The sequence below is a fragment of the Neolamprologus brichardi genome, chromosome 23, assembly GCF_056152115.1.
Source record: "Neolamprologus brichardi isolate AB-2024 chromosome 23, ASM5615211v1, whole genome shotgun sequence".
Lineage (NCBI taxonomy): Eukaryota > Metazoa > Chordata > Actinopteri > Cichliformes > Cichlidae > Neolamprologus > Neolamprologus brichardi.
Window position 1 is genome coordinate 30,132,581 of NC_142125.1, and position 18,669 is coordinate 30,151,249.

The 18,669-nt window shown below is 37.3% G+C and overlaps 1 protein-coding gene and 1 long non-coding RNA gene across 2 annotated transcripts; both read left to right on the forward strand.

Moving 5' to 3' along the window:
• The first annotated feature begins 2,912 nt into the window (after window positions 1-2,912).
• On the forward strand, window positions 2,913-6,410 carry LOC148096252 (uncharacterized). Its single transcript, XM_087836381.1, has 6 exons — window positions 2,913-2,964; window positions 4,438-4,537; window positions 4,737-5,096; window positions 5,384-5,452; window positions 5,561-5,707; window positions 6,183-6,410. Exons 2-6 carry the CDS (start codon window positions 4,439-4,441, stop codon window positions 6,408-6,410), a joined length of 903 nt encoding a protein of 300 aa, XP_087692507.1. The 5' UTR covers window positions 2,913-2,964; window position 4,438.
• Window positions 6,411-7,670: 1,260 nt separating this feature from the next.
• LOC148096253 (uncharacterized) lies at window positions 7,671-15,574 on the forward strand. Its single transcript, XR_015717191.1, has 6 exons — window positions 7,671-7,695; window positions 10,040-10,071; window positions 10,926-10,951; window positions 12,920-12,950; window positions 14,035-14,061; window positions 15,038-15,574. It is a non-coding gene; the product is annotated as an uncharacterized LOC148096253 (long non-coding RNA).
• Window positions 15,575-18,669: the final 3,095 nt, after the last annotated feature.

Genomic DNA, 18,669 nt, shown 5'->3' on the forward strand with positions numbered 1-18,669 from the left:
GACCGTCCCATTTCACAAGCCTCTCACTTCCGCACTTCTGGTATTTATAGTACTCACCGTACGTAGTACATGTAGTGCGCATACTTCAAGTGTGCGGTCTCTTAATTGGGAAACAACCTATATGTACACACAGAGGGAAAAATTGAAATAGCACACAGGAGAGAGACACAGATGACACTAATCAGAGGAGACCAGGAGGAAGCAAAAGAGATTACACTCAAGCACGGGGCACGAGACTCTCAAAAGTAAAACAGGAAACATGAACATAGAACCAAGAACACTAGACACAATACAAGGAATGCACAGAGAACACGTAAACACTGCAAATAACAACAAGTAACCAGAAAAAGAATTAAAACAAAGAATATTAATAATCACAAAACATAGACACTGAGTGATCAAACTCTGGACAATGACAGTGAGCTCTTTAGTCTGCTCTGTTTTCAGGCAAAATGTAAGCGATTTACTGAAAACATGTTATATCACCTACAGCTTCTCTTACAAATGTAACTGGACTGCAAATAGCGTCAGTGCAGCATACATGTCAGTATTGCTTTTTCCCTGCTCAGCAGATGGCTAACTACAAACTCATACAAATCTTCATCCCGAGTCTCTGCTGTGTATCTTTACTATAGAATTGGATTTTTGCCAAAAAGAAACCGTGATATTATTGCGGGGTTTTTTTGCATGCTTGCAGAAACTCCTAGCATGTAAACTCCCACTGTCATTGACTATGTGCACGTTAGCATATGCTACTTCCGGTGCGGAAACTCCTGTGGGGAGCTTTGTTTCCGGTGTCCTATTCGCGCCCTGTTTACGGTCCAAAACAAGTTAAGCAAATTCATAAATAAAGCGGCGATTTACATTTCTATAGATGTCTCGGGCATTTACCCAATATATCTGTAAATGAAGTTCATCGACTTGTCGATATTTTTCCCCCACGCCTCAGGGGAAAAGAGAAAATGGATTCAAATGTTATATTTCTCAGCTGTCCCTCGTTTATCGCGGTGTTATGTTCTAAAAATAACCAGTGATAGGTGAAATCAAGTAGCCAATTTTATTTTTTGACGGTGCAAAACGTTTCGTGTACATCGTGGACATACAGCACTGCACTTCAGAGTCACACTGCTAGCGATGCAGCGATTCTGTACTGTACAGGAGAGACGGAGGAGATCGTCTGCAGCGATCAGAACGCAGGACGTAAAAAAGCATGCAAACTTGCACTAAAAAATCTGCGAAACAGCGAGGTGAAAGGTGAACCGCGTTATAGCGAGGGGCCGCTGTAATTTTGAAGGTAAGTCACAACATACCCTTCGTAAATACTAATGTATAGAAACCGTTACCAGCAAGCATTAATTTTTTGTGTGGCTTTTTTTCACGGTTTGTTAACATGCTGTGTGTGTGTGTACTTGACTAGCTGATATCGACATAACGGGGAAAACATCTGGTTTGACTATTGTTCACCTGTAGTTTGAATGCTGAACATTTGCCTGTTTAAATCATAAGACCAGTCACTATACAGAGATGTGCTTCTGAATGTGGACGATGTGTCTTCTGCTGCAGTTCTGCTTGTGTTGAGTGATGTAAACAACTGATCAATCTAAACTCTTTAAACGTCAAAATTGATCATTAGATTTTTATGACACAACAGTGGTGAGTGTTCCCACTTTCTCCTCTTTGTAACTTAACGCGATCGTTCCGTTTTCGAGTTTTGGACATCAATTTTGGAGTATATCTTTGCAGTAGCGATTGACCGCAAAGTAAAGCTACCGGAAATGTACAACCCCACATCCGGTCTCAAACCAGGAAGTTAGCATTTTCTCGTGCACAGGGTCCATTGCCCCCATGGGTAAGCTGGCCAGAGCAGCAGGCCCAACCTGCTCCCTCGTCCGGTGCATTCTGGGAGTTGTAGTTATACTTGGTAAAGTTTGGTAAATTTTCTTTACATCAATGTTGTTCATGATTGAAAGTCATACTAACTTTGACATATTTCTTCATATATTTGTTGAATTAAATGGTTATATGAATTGAACAGTCTGTCTGTAGATAATTCTGACAGATTTTAAGGAGGCTGTAAGCTCACCAAGCCAAAACCCCAACCAGGCTATAGCTTTTACATCATTACATTTCTCAGTTTCATAACTGTGGTGGTGCAACTACATAATACATTATTTTAAACATACCCTAAACAACAGCTTTACAATGAACACAACTGTAAAGATTTCTGACCTTAAGTGTTTTACCCTACAGCAAGCTATCATGATTAGGCACTTATATTTAACATAGCTAATACATTTACCTTTTCCTTTCATGTGTTGACCAAGTCTGGCTTACCTTTTTGAAGTAAAACCTTGAAGCTTGAACCTTTGTTAGGATGCTCAGTCACCGTGTGCAGCCTTGAAACCTGCGCCTTTGGGCGAAATCTAGAGGGAATTAGCACTCCTGTGTCCATGAACGTATTTGAACCGCATTGATTTCCCGCACTCTGTCCCGGGGACTAGCAGTAACGTGGATCTGTCGGGCGTGCTTCCCCTTGACACCAGGAAAAGAGATCGCCACTTTCAAAATAAAAGCTCATCTAAAAAATACATGCAGGGCTTTAGCAGTCGAACTACATAACTACATTAACTACATAAAAAATAAAAAAGACCAGCAATTTTATACGTTTTAAATTGTAAGTTTGAGACTTATAAAATAGTAATGATAATTTCATAATTCAAATTAGACAAGAATCGGGTCTGATCACCAACAAAAACCGCCCTAAAGTAAAGGGACAAAATCAACACAAGGCAGTACAATTGGGAAAAACAACAATCATAGTTAGCCAATCAGGCAGGTAACAACAGATTGCATCACAATTTGTAACATAAAAGACCAGCAGTCCCTTTCCCGGTCTTTCTGAAGAAACTTTCGGTCAGAGTAACAGCTCTTCTACTTTGTGCTCTTGTGATAACTTCATAAAACGTAAGTTTTGATATTGGAGCCGTTTTTTTAGTGCCTTTATACTATGTACAACACATTATTGTGTAGTGAAAGATAAAAGATCTAGCCATTTAAGTTCCTGTGAATATAAAGACTGTCAAAGTACCCCTAAAATTCGGTCTGACTTTTCTATCGGCCTACGAATGTTTTATATATGTGTATCTTCATTTTTCTCTCGAAGAAAAAAAATCACTTTTGATAAATTCACATTTAGTATTGATAGCAATGTATTTGGAGGTGTCATAGTTTGATGAACTTATTGTTTCAGGGATATTTAATTGAAAAAACTATCTGAATGTATTCATGAAAATGGCATCTATTTTTTTATGAAATATTAAGATCTTACAGAATCAGACAAATCTTCCAGATCTATAACAGTTTTATAAACTTTAAGACGTTACGTTTGGGCTGTTAGTAGGAAAAAATTGCTTAAGGCTGGCACTCTGCCCTGGCAACCGCCTCCCAACTTTGCAAGCCAATTACTTTCCCAGTCTATACAGCAGCTGAGTAACCAATAGGAATATAGCTAAGTATTTATCGTATTCATAGCCCTGTATTGTCATGAAATTGTACTGTGCCGGAAGACAATATACATAGCAGACAGGAGGAATAGTTGACAGGAACATATATAAAAGAGAAATCTATTCAGCCCTAATGTTTCCACTGCCTGGTGCAAAGGGTGGTGGTCATCTCCCACAGAGCTTTTTTCTGGTCAAAAAATTGCCATTTTCTGCCCAGTTAAGGAGGGCGGGACTCACCTAAAAGCAGGGACAGTAATTCTATAATTTTATCGTCTCAAATGATTAAAAAGGGGAGCCAATATGAACTAAAGCCACAGAGACCAAGCAGGTGCACTATGTTTTTGTTTGTGTGTGTGCGCACCTGCCCTGTATGTGTTGGGGGAGGGGGAAGGGCAGGCAGGCAATCTTTAAGATGTAATGTTGCTGTTTTTCACTTCAGGAGCATGAATCCTTTTTCAGATAATCTTCCTATGATGATTCATTGTTTTCTATTGTCCACTGTAACCTTTTTTCAAGTATTATTTTAATTAATAATTATTTTAATTATTATCTGAAAAATATTAAGTGGGGAAAAGAAAATTGTGATTTTTTTTTTCTGCGTTCCATCCAGAGTGAATTGGATAGACTTACATGTGCTGTAATATTTGTATGTATTTTATGAAGGCTCATAAGCGTTAAATTAATTTTCAGACCAACATTTTGTAAAGATAATTTGTGTTTTTACAGAAATATTGAAATGTTTTCAGGTATGTAAATATCAAGCAGGAACCTCAGAAACACACTTAGGGTTGAGGAAGTTCATGATGTGTTTGTTTTATATCAAAATGTGAATAGACGACATGAAAGTAACAGATGTTACTGTATTCTATCAGAACTGGATCCAGCAGAAATGTATGAACCTGTTAATGTGTTTGTTTTGCTTTTTTTTCTTCAGAATGGCCTTAAGGAAATTGACAGATAACCGGCCTGAGACGCCGTACTTCCGGCCCCCACCCATTCACATCAGGGTGTTAAAATCCTGCGACCAGCTAAAGGTGATTCAATTCAATTTTATTTACATAGCATCAAATCACAACAACAGTCGCTTTAAGGCGCTTTATATTGTACAGTAGATCGTACAATAATAAATACAGAGAAAAACCCAACAATCATATGATGTAGACTTTCACATGTATGAACATGGCTATGGAGTAAGATCATAGAAATACATTTCTTTATTTATGTATTTATCAGGTGATCAGCTGGGATATGCAGGGTGGAGGGGTCAAACCACTGACAACAAAAAAAAATAAAGTGGCAGCCATCACTGATGGTGAAACAGTGGTAAAAATCACCTTATTTGAAGAATTCTCCTCCAAAGTAAAACAAGACATGTCCTACATGATGAGGGGACATGAGCTGAGGGGCCAAGCTCCCCCTTATCTCATTAACATTACAGCAAGGACCCAGTTCTTTAAAGCGCCTGCCCTTGCTGTGTCAGAGGCCCTCATCATAAAGGCGGAGGAGCTTCTTAATCCACCTTCCCCAGCAACACCACTAAAGATGAGCCCAACATCTGGAGGGCTCATGACAGTGGAAGGGGAGGTTGTGGAGGTAAATATTTGTGGTTCCATCAGAATTGATATTGCTTTAGGTTTTCTAAGAAACCATTACTTTTTTGTCTTTAAAAGTAAAAATAATAATTTTATTGTTCTTGTCAAACAAACACAAAATTGTGAGAACAAGATCAACCACTATTATTTTGTAAATGGTTGTAGATTTATCATTAACAACAATAATAAAATAATAGATGTAGTAAGTCAAGAAAGAAGCACCTATATGTACACACACAGATTTATGCAATCACTATAACTGACATTATATTTTAATTGAATTTTCAGTGTTCGGCAGTGAGGACAGTTTGCTCAGGCAAACAACTGGTGCCAATAAGAACGCTCCAGCTAAAGCAGGTAATGGTGCAACTAAAGTGAAATATTGAAAATGGTGAAAATAGGCATATTTGAGATTTCTATTAGTTAATGAATAAATGTTTCATTCTGTCATTTTTGTGATTTCAGGATGGGCATACCATGACTGTCTCCTTGTGGAGGGAGGCGTCAGTTGTCGATGTTCATGTGGGAGATCAGCTAAACATCTCCCATGTGAAAGTGCACTGCTCTGCCTATGGAGTACAGCTCCAGACGACTTCCCATACAAAGATTGAGGTATGAAGAAGCCATATGTTTGTACCAACATGTAATAGTAATGTCATTTGCCAAAATGTTTAGAATTATAGGTGGTCCAAAAGATTGACTCTGTTCATCTGGACGTAGCATTTTCAAGTGGGAGAAATGTTTCATCACTCATCCAAGTGACTTCTTCAGTCTCAGCGGACTGCAGGTTTCTGTGGTCTTTGATCAGTGCGCATGACAATTTGTATATTATTGACCAATGAACTGACCTCCCAGCCTATTGTTTCTTCAGTGGGCTAGTTTCAGTCATTATGCAATGTACTGTTTAAAAGATTGGGTAAAAGAGACTGAAGAAGTCACCTGGATGAGTGACGAAACATTTCTCCCACTTGAAAATGCTACGTCCAGATGAACAGAATCAGCCTTTTGGGATTTACTTACATGGATCATTGAGCATGCATCAAGACGTGATTACCATATTAAATATATGCTTTTTGTGTATCGACAGACAAAGGAAGATGAAAGGACTGAAGTATCTATAGTTGGTGTGGCCACTGCAGAGCAGTGCAGTGCACTGCAGTCCACCCAGCTGCAGGTTCTCCGTCAAACTGGAGAAACCCTCTTCATTGAAGAGAAAATGTGGAAGCCCTACGAGGAGGAGTTTGAGAAGGACACGGTCACTGTTACTGTAAAAATCAAAGGAAAACAAATAGTAGACATAAAAAAAACAGAATAAATATATATATATCTATATATATAGATATATATAGATATATATAGATAGATATAGATATATATAGATATGTGTATATATATATAGATCTATATATATAAATATAGTTCATTTGTTTTGTTTGTATTTTTTAAAATGTTCAAGTTGCTATGTTCATTCATTTAAACAATATTTAAAAGTTATACTTTCAATTGCATTCTTATGCTAAGTGTTTTGTAATCTGATAAAATCTAATAAATAGCTGAATATGCATAAAGCAGTCTCATGTTTATTAAATGAAACAGAAGACATGGTTTATAAAACACTCTCTAATGTACAGTTACATTGCATGCTCTGTACAGAGATTAACAGACGTTTTAAGCACTTAAAAACTTCGATAAAGAACACTCCTCCTGTAGGCCAACAACTGCCTATCTGTATGTTCAACATCATATAATACTGTTTTTATGTGTGTGTTTTTAGAAGGCTGAAAGATTATATATATTTTTCTTAAACAGTTTGAAAACATTAATAACAGTCATTTTCAGTTTCCCTAAGTGTTGTGGTGTATTAGCTTCTGTGCTGGCTGAAGCCTATCAGGGCAAGTCCATTTAGCTCAGAATTTATATGATTACTACCAATGTTTATTAGAATAAAAGAAATAAATGTGAGAAGAACATGTGAGTAGTTGCTGTTAAAAAGCCTCATGGCAATGGGGATAAAGACCCTCCTGAACCTCTGAGTCCTGCAGTGCAGTGAGATGACCCTCTCACTGCAGTTCATCTTGTCCTGTGAGGATGCTTAGGTGGCTGTATTTATTGTTCTCCATTTTAGATTACAACTTCTTCCTCATCTGCTCTGCACAATGTCTGACTGACTCGACATCTTTGCAGACTGTCCTGCATTGTTTTGTTTTTTTTAGGTCTGGTGAACTCTTTACCACCTCCTTGGTGTTGGTGTTCAGGAGAAGACTGTTGTCATTGCTTCAGTCAGTTAAATAAATCTATATTAATACATCACATTTTAACACAATGACCTTATATTGATTTATGACTTTTAATCATTAATTCAAATTTAAATAATCATGTTTGAAATATTTATTCAACTTTAAAAAATTTATTTCTGCTAGTTTTTTCTGTGGCAAAAAATACTGTAAAATTATTATTAAATTTACATTTACATTACATTTTTTTTTACGTTCTCAAGGTCCATTTTGTGTAATTTCCCACTACCAGTGAACGCCTCTTTTTTCTTACGTCTCTGGCTCACTTCTGAACCTCCGCCCACTTTTCCACGGATCGCTGCCCCGGTAAGCTGCTTCTCTTCTCTTCTCTGAAATGTTTATTATCTGTTTGAGTGATTCACCGAGTTGTTGTTAGTGACTTATAAAGCCAGTTAAAGTATAAGTCATATTAAAGCAATACAATGTCTGCTTTTTTAGTGAGAAGTTGTAAATTTTCTATTTTAAAGGAGTTTTCGAGAAGCTAGCCCTGACAACCCAATGCTAACGCCTAGCGCTTTTATAGACCCAGTTTGAAATGACAATGGTTCATTTGACTGTATGCTACACTTTATTGTGTTGTTTCATTAGCTTCATTCGGTGTGTTAGTATTTCTGAGTCTGTTACGGAAGGTGCAGTTAGTTCTAACAAATCAGTCGGTTAAAACCGCCTCATTATTTAGGCTGTAAGGGTATGTAACGTGCCGCCATTTTAGAACCATGGCGGTACATTACATAATTGAAGCGGCAGGTTCTGCAACTTTGAAGGAGCCATTTTACCGCCTCTGACCCAACAGCGGGAGAAAAAAACAGCCCATGAATTTGGATTTTCCTCCTGAGTACCCGGCCTTCGCGTTCTACGTGGGCCGGGTCCTCGGAAGGTCGGGTAGGCCGGAAGTAAACGGCTGGGGAAATTGGACGGTCTAGCCTTCTGATTAGCATCACCGCTGTCTCGGTGGAGTTTAATAAACTCGGCGTCTGCTCCTTGCTATCTAGGCGTAAATTCTCAACCATCTCATAATTATTTTTAATCAGTTTTCTGTTTGACGTTTAGTCAGCTGTGTGAAAACCAAGGAGGTACCCACCCGGGGGATTAATACAGTTTTATGTTATCTAATCACTTTAATCTCAGCCAAACCGATTTACTTACGAAAAAATAAAACACTGAAAAAAGCCAAACAATATTTTTTTTAGGTTGTCTAAGTGACTTATATATTACGTTTAACCCGGGTATCGAAAGTCCGCGGTGATCTGAAAATGATGTGCCGGAGTTGTGCCGTTCTCGGCGGCTTCAGTGACCCTCGAGCTCCCGGCTTGCTATCGAGCTAAACGTTGAAGCACTTTTGCAAATATGCAAAATCTTGATAAACCGAGCAGATATTTGATGTTTACACAGGTACTTTCCCGCCTGAAAATATGTTAAAAGTTTATTTTGTGACTCAGAAAGATTAGTAAGAGTAACTTTAAAACTTTGTAGCGGCCGCCATTGTTGGAAACTGAAGTTTGGCTGGGCCGCATAGTCGTGTCCAAATTCATGGGCTGCATCCTCCTGAGGCCGCATTTGTAGACCGTCACAGCGACGTGCCGAAGGCTGTCCAAATTCGTAGACTCCTCCGAATGCAGCCGACAAATGCGTCGTCCTTTTCCCCGAATTTGAAGGATGAGTCGGGTGTGTCCTTCCTGGCCCACCGTATCCCAGAATTCATAGCGCGGCCCAGCCAAACTCCAGTTTCCAATAATGGCGGCCGCTACTAAGTTTTAAAATTACTCTTACTAATCTTTCTGGGTCACAAAATAAACTTTTAACATATTTTCAGGCGGGAAAGTAGCTGTGTAAACATCAAATATCTGCTCGGTTTATCAAGATATCGCATATTTACAAAAGTGCTTCGACGTTTTCGGAGCATCTGCTACCCACCAGCTCGATAGCAAGCCGGGAGCTCGAGGGTCACTGAAGCCGCCGAGAACGGCACAACTCCCGGTGTCCTGTTATATTTTAGATAGCAAGGAGCAGACGGCCGAGTTTATTAAACTCCGAGACAGCGGTGACGCTAATCAGAAGGCTAGACTGTCCAATTTCCCCAGCCGTTTACTTCCGGCCTACCCGACCTTCTGAGGACCCGGCCCACGTAGACCGCGAAGGCCGGGTCCTCAGGAGGATGCAGCCCATGAATTTGGACACGTCTGTGTTGGGGGTTAATTAATGGAAGGGGGAGAGAGAGAGGATAAAATACATATTAAATACAAGAATAATAACATCTCTTAATGAGAAGGAGACTTTTCACATTTTTAAAAACTGTTTAACAAAAGCTTGTTTGTTCAGGCCCGCATTTAAATACAACCTAAATCTGCAGCTCTCAACTTTTCACTTTATGAAAAATTAATGAAATAAAAAAGGCCACCTTCAAATAAATAAAATTCAGCAGTGGGCCATTAATATTACTAATAAGGTGTATAGATATTTATTTTAAAACATCAGCATATTAAATGATACTGTGTGCACTTGATAATATTTTCAGGAAGTAGAATTTGAATGCAGGCCACCTCAAATGTTAAAGCCTCCAAATATATCATACAAGTTAACTGAATCTTAACTGATGCTGATTTTAGTTGTCTGATTCTGTATTTTTTCCTCTTTGTCTTTTGTTACACAGAGTGAAATACATCGTGAGTTTTGCCTTTGCTGGTAAGTAAACAGTCATTGTAACTGAAGCAATATAAACCCGGCATTGTGTAACATGTTTAGCAATTAGCATACAATAGTTTGGCTTTTTGTGACATCCATTGACTGACAGGCAAAAACACATAGTCAGGATTTATAATCTGTAGCAGCAAAGCCCCCACACAGGACCTGTGTCTCTCCCTGAAAATGTCCCTGAAGTTTAATAGACCATTTATGTCTGATTTTAATTTTGATGGCTTCTCAAATCATACATGTTTTAGGTGAGTCAGTATAAGTGGTAACTTAAACACCACAGCTATTGATTTATATTGTGTCTCATATTCTGCTCAAGTATTACATTAAAGTCAGAACATGAGTGAATGGAAGTGGTAGCTTAAACACTTGAGCAATAATTAAAAAAAATAAGTTAACCAAAGTTCTGAGTCGATAATCGTTGCTATATTAAAGCCAGTGTGTAATTTATGTAGACTATCATTTTTTGTATCCAATATTTTTAATATGAAATGAAATTTAAAGTTATGGTTTTTCAAATTTTATTAAAACTGACTTGTGATAGAAAATGTTGGAGCCACAAAGCTTCTTTGTAGGAAATATTTGGTATATCCTGCATTGTGCCAATAAATATTGGTGCCTATTCTTTGCACTTCTGTAGTAGTGAATGCTTTTATTACACATGTTATAGCCATGTGAGACCCTGCAACTAATGTTTTTCATGTTTAGAGTGCAGTAAGTTAAAGGCTTTAAGAAATCGAGGATCTTAATGGTTAATTTTTGTCACAGTAAGCTGGATTGAGTGTAAAGAGGGTCAAAAGTCTGAATCATTACACAGTGATCTGATTATTGTTTCGTTTCTCTAGACTGCTGATCTGATCGTCTTAGTCTGGTAAGTAAAGGTTGTGTTTGAAATACAGTGCTGGGAAAAGTCTTTCTTCCTTGCAGGTTTATTTTGTTTATGCTTTTGTCACATGTTTCATATCATCTAACAGGGAGAACCTGGATGAATACCAAAAAGCATTTTTAAAGTCATGATTTTTAAAGTCATGATTTTATGTATGAAGCAGAGAAAAACAAACCAGAACAACCTAAGATAATCTAATGAGCAACAAGTACCATCATGCATTTACAGTAATTAATAATGACTGGTTTACATCACTGAGGGGATTTTGGTCCACTCTACTTTCAGAATCGTCTTAATTAAGGTCCAATATAGGGTTTTCAAGTCATACCAACTATCTCAATTCCATTCAAGTACAGACTCTAATTAGTCTACACCAAGAGTTTTGTTTCATTCGATCGTGGCTCAAGAGTTGGGAGTTCGCCTTGTAATTGGAAGGTTGCCGGTTCGAGCCCCGGCTCGTACAGTCTCGGTCGTTGTGTCCTTGGGCAAGACACTTCACCCGTTGCCTACTACTGGTGGTGGTCAGAGGGCCCGGTGGCACCAGCGTCCGGCAGTCTCGCCTCTGTCAGTGCGCCCCAGGGTGGCTATGGCTACAATGTAGCTGCCATCACCAGTGTGAATCGGTGGATGACTGGATGTGTAAAGCGCTTTGGGGTCCTTAGGGACTAGTAAAGCGATATATAAATACAGGCCATTTACCATTCAGAGTTGGACTTGCTCGTGTGCTTTAGATCAATTTCCTGCTGTGAATCCCAAGTGTGATTAAACTTAAGCTCAGGACCTGATGGCTTGATGTAGGTCCTGAAGGAGTAAAATAACAGCACCATGTTTGACTTTATTGCTGGTGTTTGTTTCTTTATTGTTGTTGTTTTTTTGGTAATGTTTTGTCTCACTATAGAAGATTCAGTTTAGTGCAGTGAGTCAGCACAGCTCTTGGTTATGATCAAGATATTTTTTGGCAAATGTGAGAATGGAGTTGTTCTTTTTGGCCAGTCATTGATTTTGCCTGTTCACCTACAACATCTGGGAGGATTTTTGTTTTCTGGGGTCTCCAAATCTGTATAATCTGTAGCAGCAAAGCCCCCACAGGTTTTTGTAAATCTTTCCAGAATTATAACTCTCTCTGAGTTTGTTTCACATTAGAGCGGCTCACGACTAGCAGTTTAAATAAATAAATTGAATATTCACATAGGGCAGGGGTCACAAATTTCAGTCTTTAAGGGCTGGCGTCCTGAAGCTTTTCCATCTGTCTCTGTTACAACACTGGTGATGGCAGCTACATTGTAGCCACAGCCACCCTGAAGTGCACTGACTGACTGGCGCTGGACACTGGCGCCACCAGGCCCTCTGACCACCACCAGTAGGCAACGGGTGAAGTGTCTTGCCCAAGGACACAGCCACCGAGACTGTCCGGGACTCGAACCGGCAACCTTCCGATAAGTCTTTAAAGCAGGTTTAAAGAAACTGTCTGCTCTAACCTCAGTGTGTGGTTTTTGTTGGACCACACAATATTTAGTAAGTTATTGTAGCAGCACATCTTGGTTTAAGTTTCCAGACTCTGTTTGTTTTTGTTTTAATAGAATTTCAATGCAGGCCACCTCAAATGTTAAAGCCTACAAACATTACATACAAGGCATCATTTGTGATTGTTGTATGCTTTTAAATAGCAAATCACTGGTTATGATTTCTACTCTGTTATGTAATAGAACCTAAATTTTAGAACATTACATGACTAAGAAACTCTTGTGGCTTATTGCAAATGGATAAAATCTCATATTACCTTTATGAGGAGAGTGATTAAGGTGTAGAAAAAAAAACAGTTGTTGTTGTTTGTATTCCAACTGTGGTAAACAAAGAAATTTCCTGAATCTTTTTGACTACAGAGAGTGATGCATTATTGACTCTGATGCTGATTTGAGTTGTCTCATTCTGTATTTTTGTCTTTTGTTATAGAGTGAACAGATCTTTGGTTTTGCCTTTGCTGGTAAGTAGACAGTGATGGTGATGTTTAGTAATTTACTTACAGTTTGGCTATTTGTGACATCTTGCCATTTGCTCTGGGCAAAAACACATAGTCAGCATTTATAATCTGTAGCAGCAAACCCCCCACAGAGGACCTCTGACTGCCCCTGAAAATGTCCCTGAAGTTTAATAGCCCATTTATGTCTGATTTTCATTTATGATGACTTATCAAGTCCAAATGTAGCTAAATGTCAGAGTTGTCTTTATACAATTGTTCGATTTCTCATTATGTTTGTGGATTTAAGTATCAAACAAAACTATGAAAGTGCTTTAGGTGAGTATAGGTGGTAACTTAAACACTTAAGAGCACCACAGCTATCGATTTCTATTGTCTCTCATATTCCACTTATGAATTAGCATGAAGTCACAACACTAGAAGTATTTTGCCTGAGTGACTAGAAGTGATACTTTGACACTTAAGCAATAATAAAAAGTAAGAAAATCAAAAGTGTGAATAGGTATATTAAAGCCAGTATTTTAGAATCAAATATAAATGTTCCCAAAAAGGGACATACTGCAAAATACATAAATATTCCTGCCAATAGGTACAATGGAAGGACTTTTTAGTATAATATTTTAAGAAATTTTAATTTCAATGACAAAACGATGTGCCACTGACATTGCTGCAACATGTCAGTATTTACTTGTATTTTGGATTTACATATTCAGACCAGACTAACTAAAACCTGGGGAGGTTTTCTGTTACTTCTGATTTAAACAATTATTTTGCATCCAATGTCTTTAATCTGAAATGAGATTAAAATTTGTGGTTCTTCACATTTTATTAGAAACATTTGGTATATCCTGCATTTGTGCCAACAAATATTTGTGCCTATTTTTTGCACTTCTGTAGTAATGAATGATTTTGTTACACGTGATAGCCACGTGAGATCTAAAAATTAAGAGTACAGTTAAGTTTATAAAGGCTTAAAGAAATTGAGGATTTTACTTGTTATTTTATGACAAAGTAAATTTAATTGTGTGTGAAGAGGCTCAACAGTCTGAGTGATTAAACAGTGATCTGATATATTGTTTCCTTTCTCTAGACTACTGATCTGATCGTCTCAACGCTGGTAAGTAAAGGTTTTGTCTGAGGTACAGTCCTGGGAAAAGTATTTTTTCCTTGCAGATTCATTTTGTTTATGCTTTCTTTTTTTTGTCACGTTTCAAAATCATCTAACAAGGATAACCTGATACACCTAAACCTGCCTATGTATACCTAAATACAAAAAGCAGTTTTATAGGGATGATTTCATGTATAAAGTGGAGAAAAACACTAAGTTGCTGTAGCAGCACATCTTGGTTTGAGTTTATAGACTTAGTTTATTGTTTAAATAGAACGCAAGTGTCCTTATAACAGCTCCACCACCATTTGTTAAACATTGTCATTCAGTTCAGTCCAATACTTTACTGTAGAAATCTTAATTGTGTAAAGCTCTGTACTGTATTTTTCAGATTACAAGGCATGTAAATAAATTAGTCTGTTTTTAAGCATAAGGTACATTAAGGTAAACAAAACAGTCAGATAATTTGATCTTCATTTAACTCATAGTAACTCTCAACATTGTTAATTTGTAGCACAGAAAATACAGAACAATACACTCACTTTTTCAGTTAATTCCTCTTCCACAAATCCATCAAATTCTTGATGGGCTGATCAGTTTGAAATCTGCTTCGTAAGCATGTCTCTTAACAGTTGCCACGTCCTTGTACGCACACCATACTATTGTGTTAAAGCACTATACGAATTACTCCAAGAGGCTCCTGGCTATGGTAGCCATAATGCTCCAACAGTACATCAAGCGGTGCAGCTTTGAAGCTTACCAAACTCTTACTAAATATTTGACAGAATTTTGAGCACCGTGTACCACATAAATCCAGTTCGATGTCAGTAAGCACAACCAGAATCAATACATAATGCACACTGTTTATTTTATTTACCTATTTTAGAAAATGACAGGATTTTAAGTGCGCCTTATAGTCTGAAGAATATGGTAAAGCCAAGCTTATTGGAAATACCACTAATTCCAGTCCTTTTGTGTCTTACAGGTGACCTGCTGCAGACAACCCTCTCCCTCTATCATTATAAGCAATTCTGTCTGTCCTATCACTCTCCCTGCTCTATCTAATTTGAAAGCCATTCTATCTTGTATCCCTCTATCCCTACTGCTCTATCTAATTTTATCAGAACCCATTTTCAGAAATCCAAGTTTTCAGAAATTGTTATCAGAATTTTGTCAATCTGTATTCAGAATTCTGAGAGATCTCCACTCTCACTGCTCCTTCTTTCCTGTCCTCTCACATCCAGTCATTTTGTTAGAAATTACAAGTAGAAGGTTGAATATACAGTAGTAGAACTACAGTAGACTTTATAGTAGAAACTACTTACACAGCCCTACATTTGCAGTTTTAGTCTCAGCATTACACTTTGTAATAAACACTGATAGTTTGGCTTACAGGTGAAATTACTTTGATAAATTATATAACATATATACCTTTTTAAAGGTTTATTTGTAATAAGATAATCTTGTTATTGTGTAATATATCCAAAGTGCTATATTCACATAAATATTAGATTATTTCAAATACATTTGGCTAGTTGTTTCATTGACTATAACATTTGACTGCAGTAAGTGTATACTAATATTATTTAAAGACAAAGCCATTTCTGTTACTGAGTGTAAGTGTTCGGCTGCAGTTATCATCGAGAAGCTGCCCTGAGGACCCAGACTTCCTGTTTCCTGACTGCTGCAGAACATTCAGCTGAAGAATCCTCATTGCCTCTCATTTGATCACCACACCACCACAGCTGTTTATATTTGCTTTAAAATTTAGATATCTGAAAGATTTGCAGTACTTCTACTTAAAAGCTAAGAGTTTTATTATAGTATTTTGATTGTTGCTATTTATTCTGCATATCCATATACAGATTAAAAGAAATATATGTAAGATTTTGAAAGAGATAAAATAAAACTGAGCCAAGTGTTTTGAGAGACCTTTGAATATCTTTCATATTGAGTTTAGATTAAAGCCAACCTTGTACATCTATTACAGATTCACAAGAACATTTGAGTAACTGTACATTTATCAGATTCAATAGTAGAAGAGCTACAAGTTTTTCAGTGTTTCCAGTAGAGATGGACCGATCCGATACTGACCCAAATTACTGGATCGGATATCGGCGAGAAATAAAAAATGTAATCCGATCCATTAAATATCAAAAAAGCACCTCACAAAGCTTGCTACACGGCGTAACTCGGCTCATAACCGTAGCACGTTGCAGCAGTATGCATCAGGTGATAGAGCCGCTGTGTGTATTTGTAGCCTTGCTAGCAAACCAGCATTTAATCTCCGAGGAAGTTTTCCCAGAGAGAAGTAAAGCAAGTGTGTAAGTTCATCTCTGAATGTCTGTAAAGCATTCCCACCTTAAGCTTAACAACAGATATATGGAGCGACTGCCTCTCTCTCTCTCTCTCTCTCCTGTTGCTACTTCAATCGTGAAACTGCTTAATGATCAGCTGATCGGCTTTTCTGTCGAGTCCGTCTCTCTTCTTAGTTTTTGGCCCACTTCTCACCAGAAAGAGGAAACCAGCGGCTGAACAACAGCAGCACTATTAAGCTTGATAAGCTGTTGTTAGAATGTATTTAATATTACTTTCTACACCAGGATTGTTTTCTAGGTAGCTGACGGCTGGTAACTGTGCAGGGGCGGATCTAGCAAAGTTTAGCCAGGGGGGCCGATAGGGCATGAACAGGAAAAAGGGGGCACAAAGACATACTTTTCTTTCTTATTCTCATTTAAAATGTCGAGCTTTTAATAAATAATTATCTGACTCTTACACCCAAAGTTTTAATCGGATGTAAAATATATAGAAGTCCATTACTGTATATAGTAACTATTAAGTCTAATATACCCTAGTAAGCTATAGTACTTTTTCCTTTGGGAAGATACCATCTGTGCAGTCTGCAATTCTGTTGAAGAAAGATGTTGAATCTATTTAATTATTCTTGAAAAATAATTTCTTTCTGTGCATTTTTCCCCCTGCATCAAATTAAATTTGATTACATCGATTAAGCATCATGAGGTGGAGGGTGTGGGGTGGTTCCCTATTTTTTTTTTTGCTGGGAGTTTGCAACCCTATTAGTTAGGTTGCTTAATATTTCTGCTAAGTACTCTTTAAAATACCAGAATAGGGAGGATGGAGTAGGTTTAAGTTTTTTAGATTGATCAGTATTGCTGAACTATGAAATATTTTGGGCGCAGTGTATTTTTTACATACAGGTATAACAGAATAGCTTTAGTGTTGTTATTTATTTAAACTTGAGTATAAACTTATACAAAATGCAGCAAGATATAAAAAAAAACAGTTTTATTGATTAAAAAACACACTATATCGGATTCATATCGGTATCGGCAGATATCCAAATTTATAATATCGGTATCGGTATCGGACATAAAAAAGTGGTATCGTGCCATCTCTAATATATATATATATATATATATATATATATATATATAGTACCAGACCCCAGATCAGGCTCATCTGCAGAGCCTGCTGGATGGTCTCGTTAATCTCCCAGGTTTCATGGCTAACAACTTCCGGTCACCTACATTATAGGAAGTTAAGCGGCTTTGTGCGACGCAGTTCAACAACATATTTTTCTTGGATTAATGGTGAAGACACTAAAAACTGTTGCAGGGTATCTTGACAGCATCAGCGTAATGCAATAATTGCATCATGAAATTAACAATAACAATGAAAAGATTCCTCACATCGTTTTTTTTTTATTTTATTTAACCTTGAAAAATTTTAATTTTTCTTCTGTAATTAAGTGTAAAAAAAAGGCAAAAAATCCAGGTTTTGACTGTATGTGTAATTTGCTTTCTTTCATTTTCTTTGTACATACTTGAGCAATTTTAAACAATTTTCTTTCACATTAAAATGTGTTCATACACTTTTATAATGAACATATGACACTTTTTCAAATATATTTAAAAACTGACATGCTCATACTCCGGCTTTATTTGATGATCCCGTGATTGTTTTCCGATGCCATGTCAAAAGATTTGTGGTTTGTAAACAACTGCCCTAACTTCAAATAAATTAAGAACCAATTTTCTGCAGTGTACTGAATATTTTTAGTCTCTTTGGCTTTAGACACAAAAGCGAGTAAAGGTTTTGGAAACTCCACAACATCATTCTGATCATGAGTCACTGAAGTCAGGAAAACTCATTAAAATGTAAAGAATAATAAGGTGTGGGTCACCTCTTTGATAACTGTTCAGTGCAAATTAATTGAAGGTAAGTGAGTAGATGGTAGCATTACTTAGGTTTTTGTGGCCTGTTTTGTTTGTTTTGCTTTGTTGTTGTTGTTTTTTTACATTTTATAACAAAGACATCTGTTCAAAACAATTAATTCCAGTTACTTTAAAAATAAAAAGGATGATGTTGGGCTAGAATAACCCAGAGATTAACTTGTGATGAACTCCTGGAGCACTTGAAACATGCCAGACATCATAGAAATATACTGTTCCATGGTTCTTGGTAAATAACTGAGAGAGCACTGAATTCTTGGCACCTATGACATATCAAGCTTGTAATGTCTTTTTTTGGTGCTTTTACAGGAAATGTAGTTAGCAAAATCTTACAAAAAATCTCATGAATTAGGCTTGAACAGCT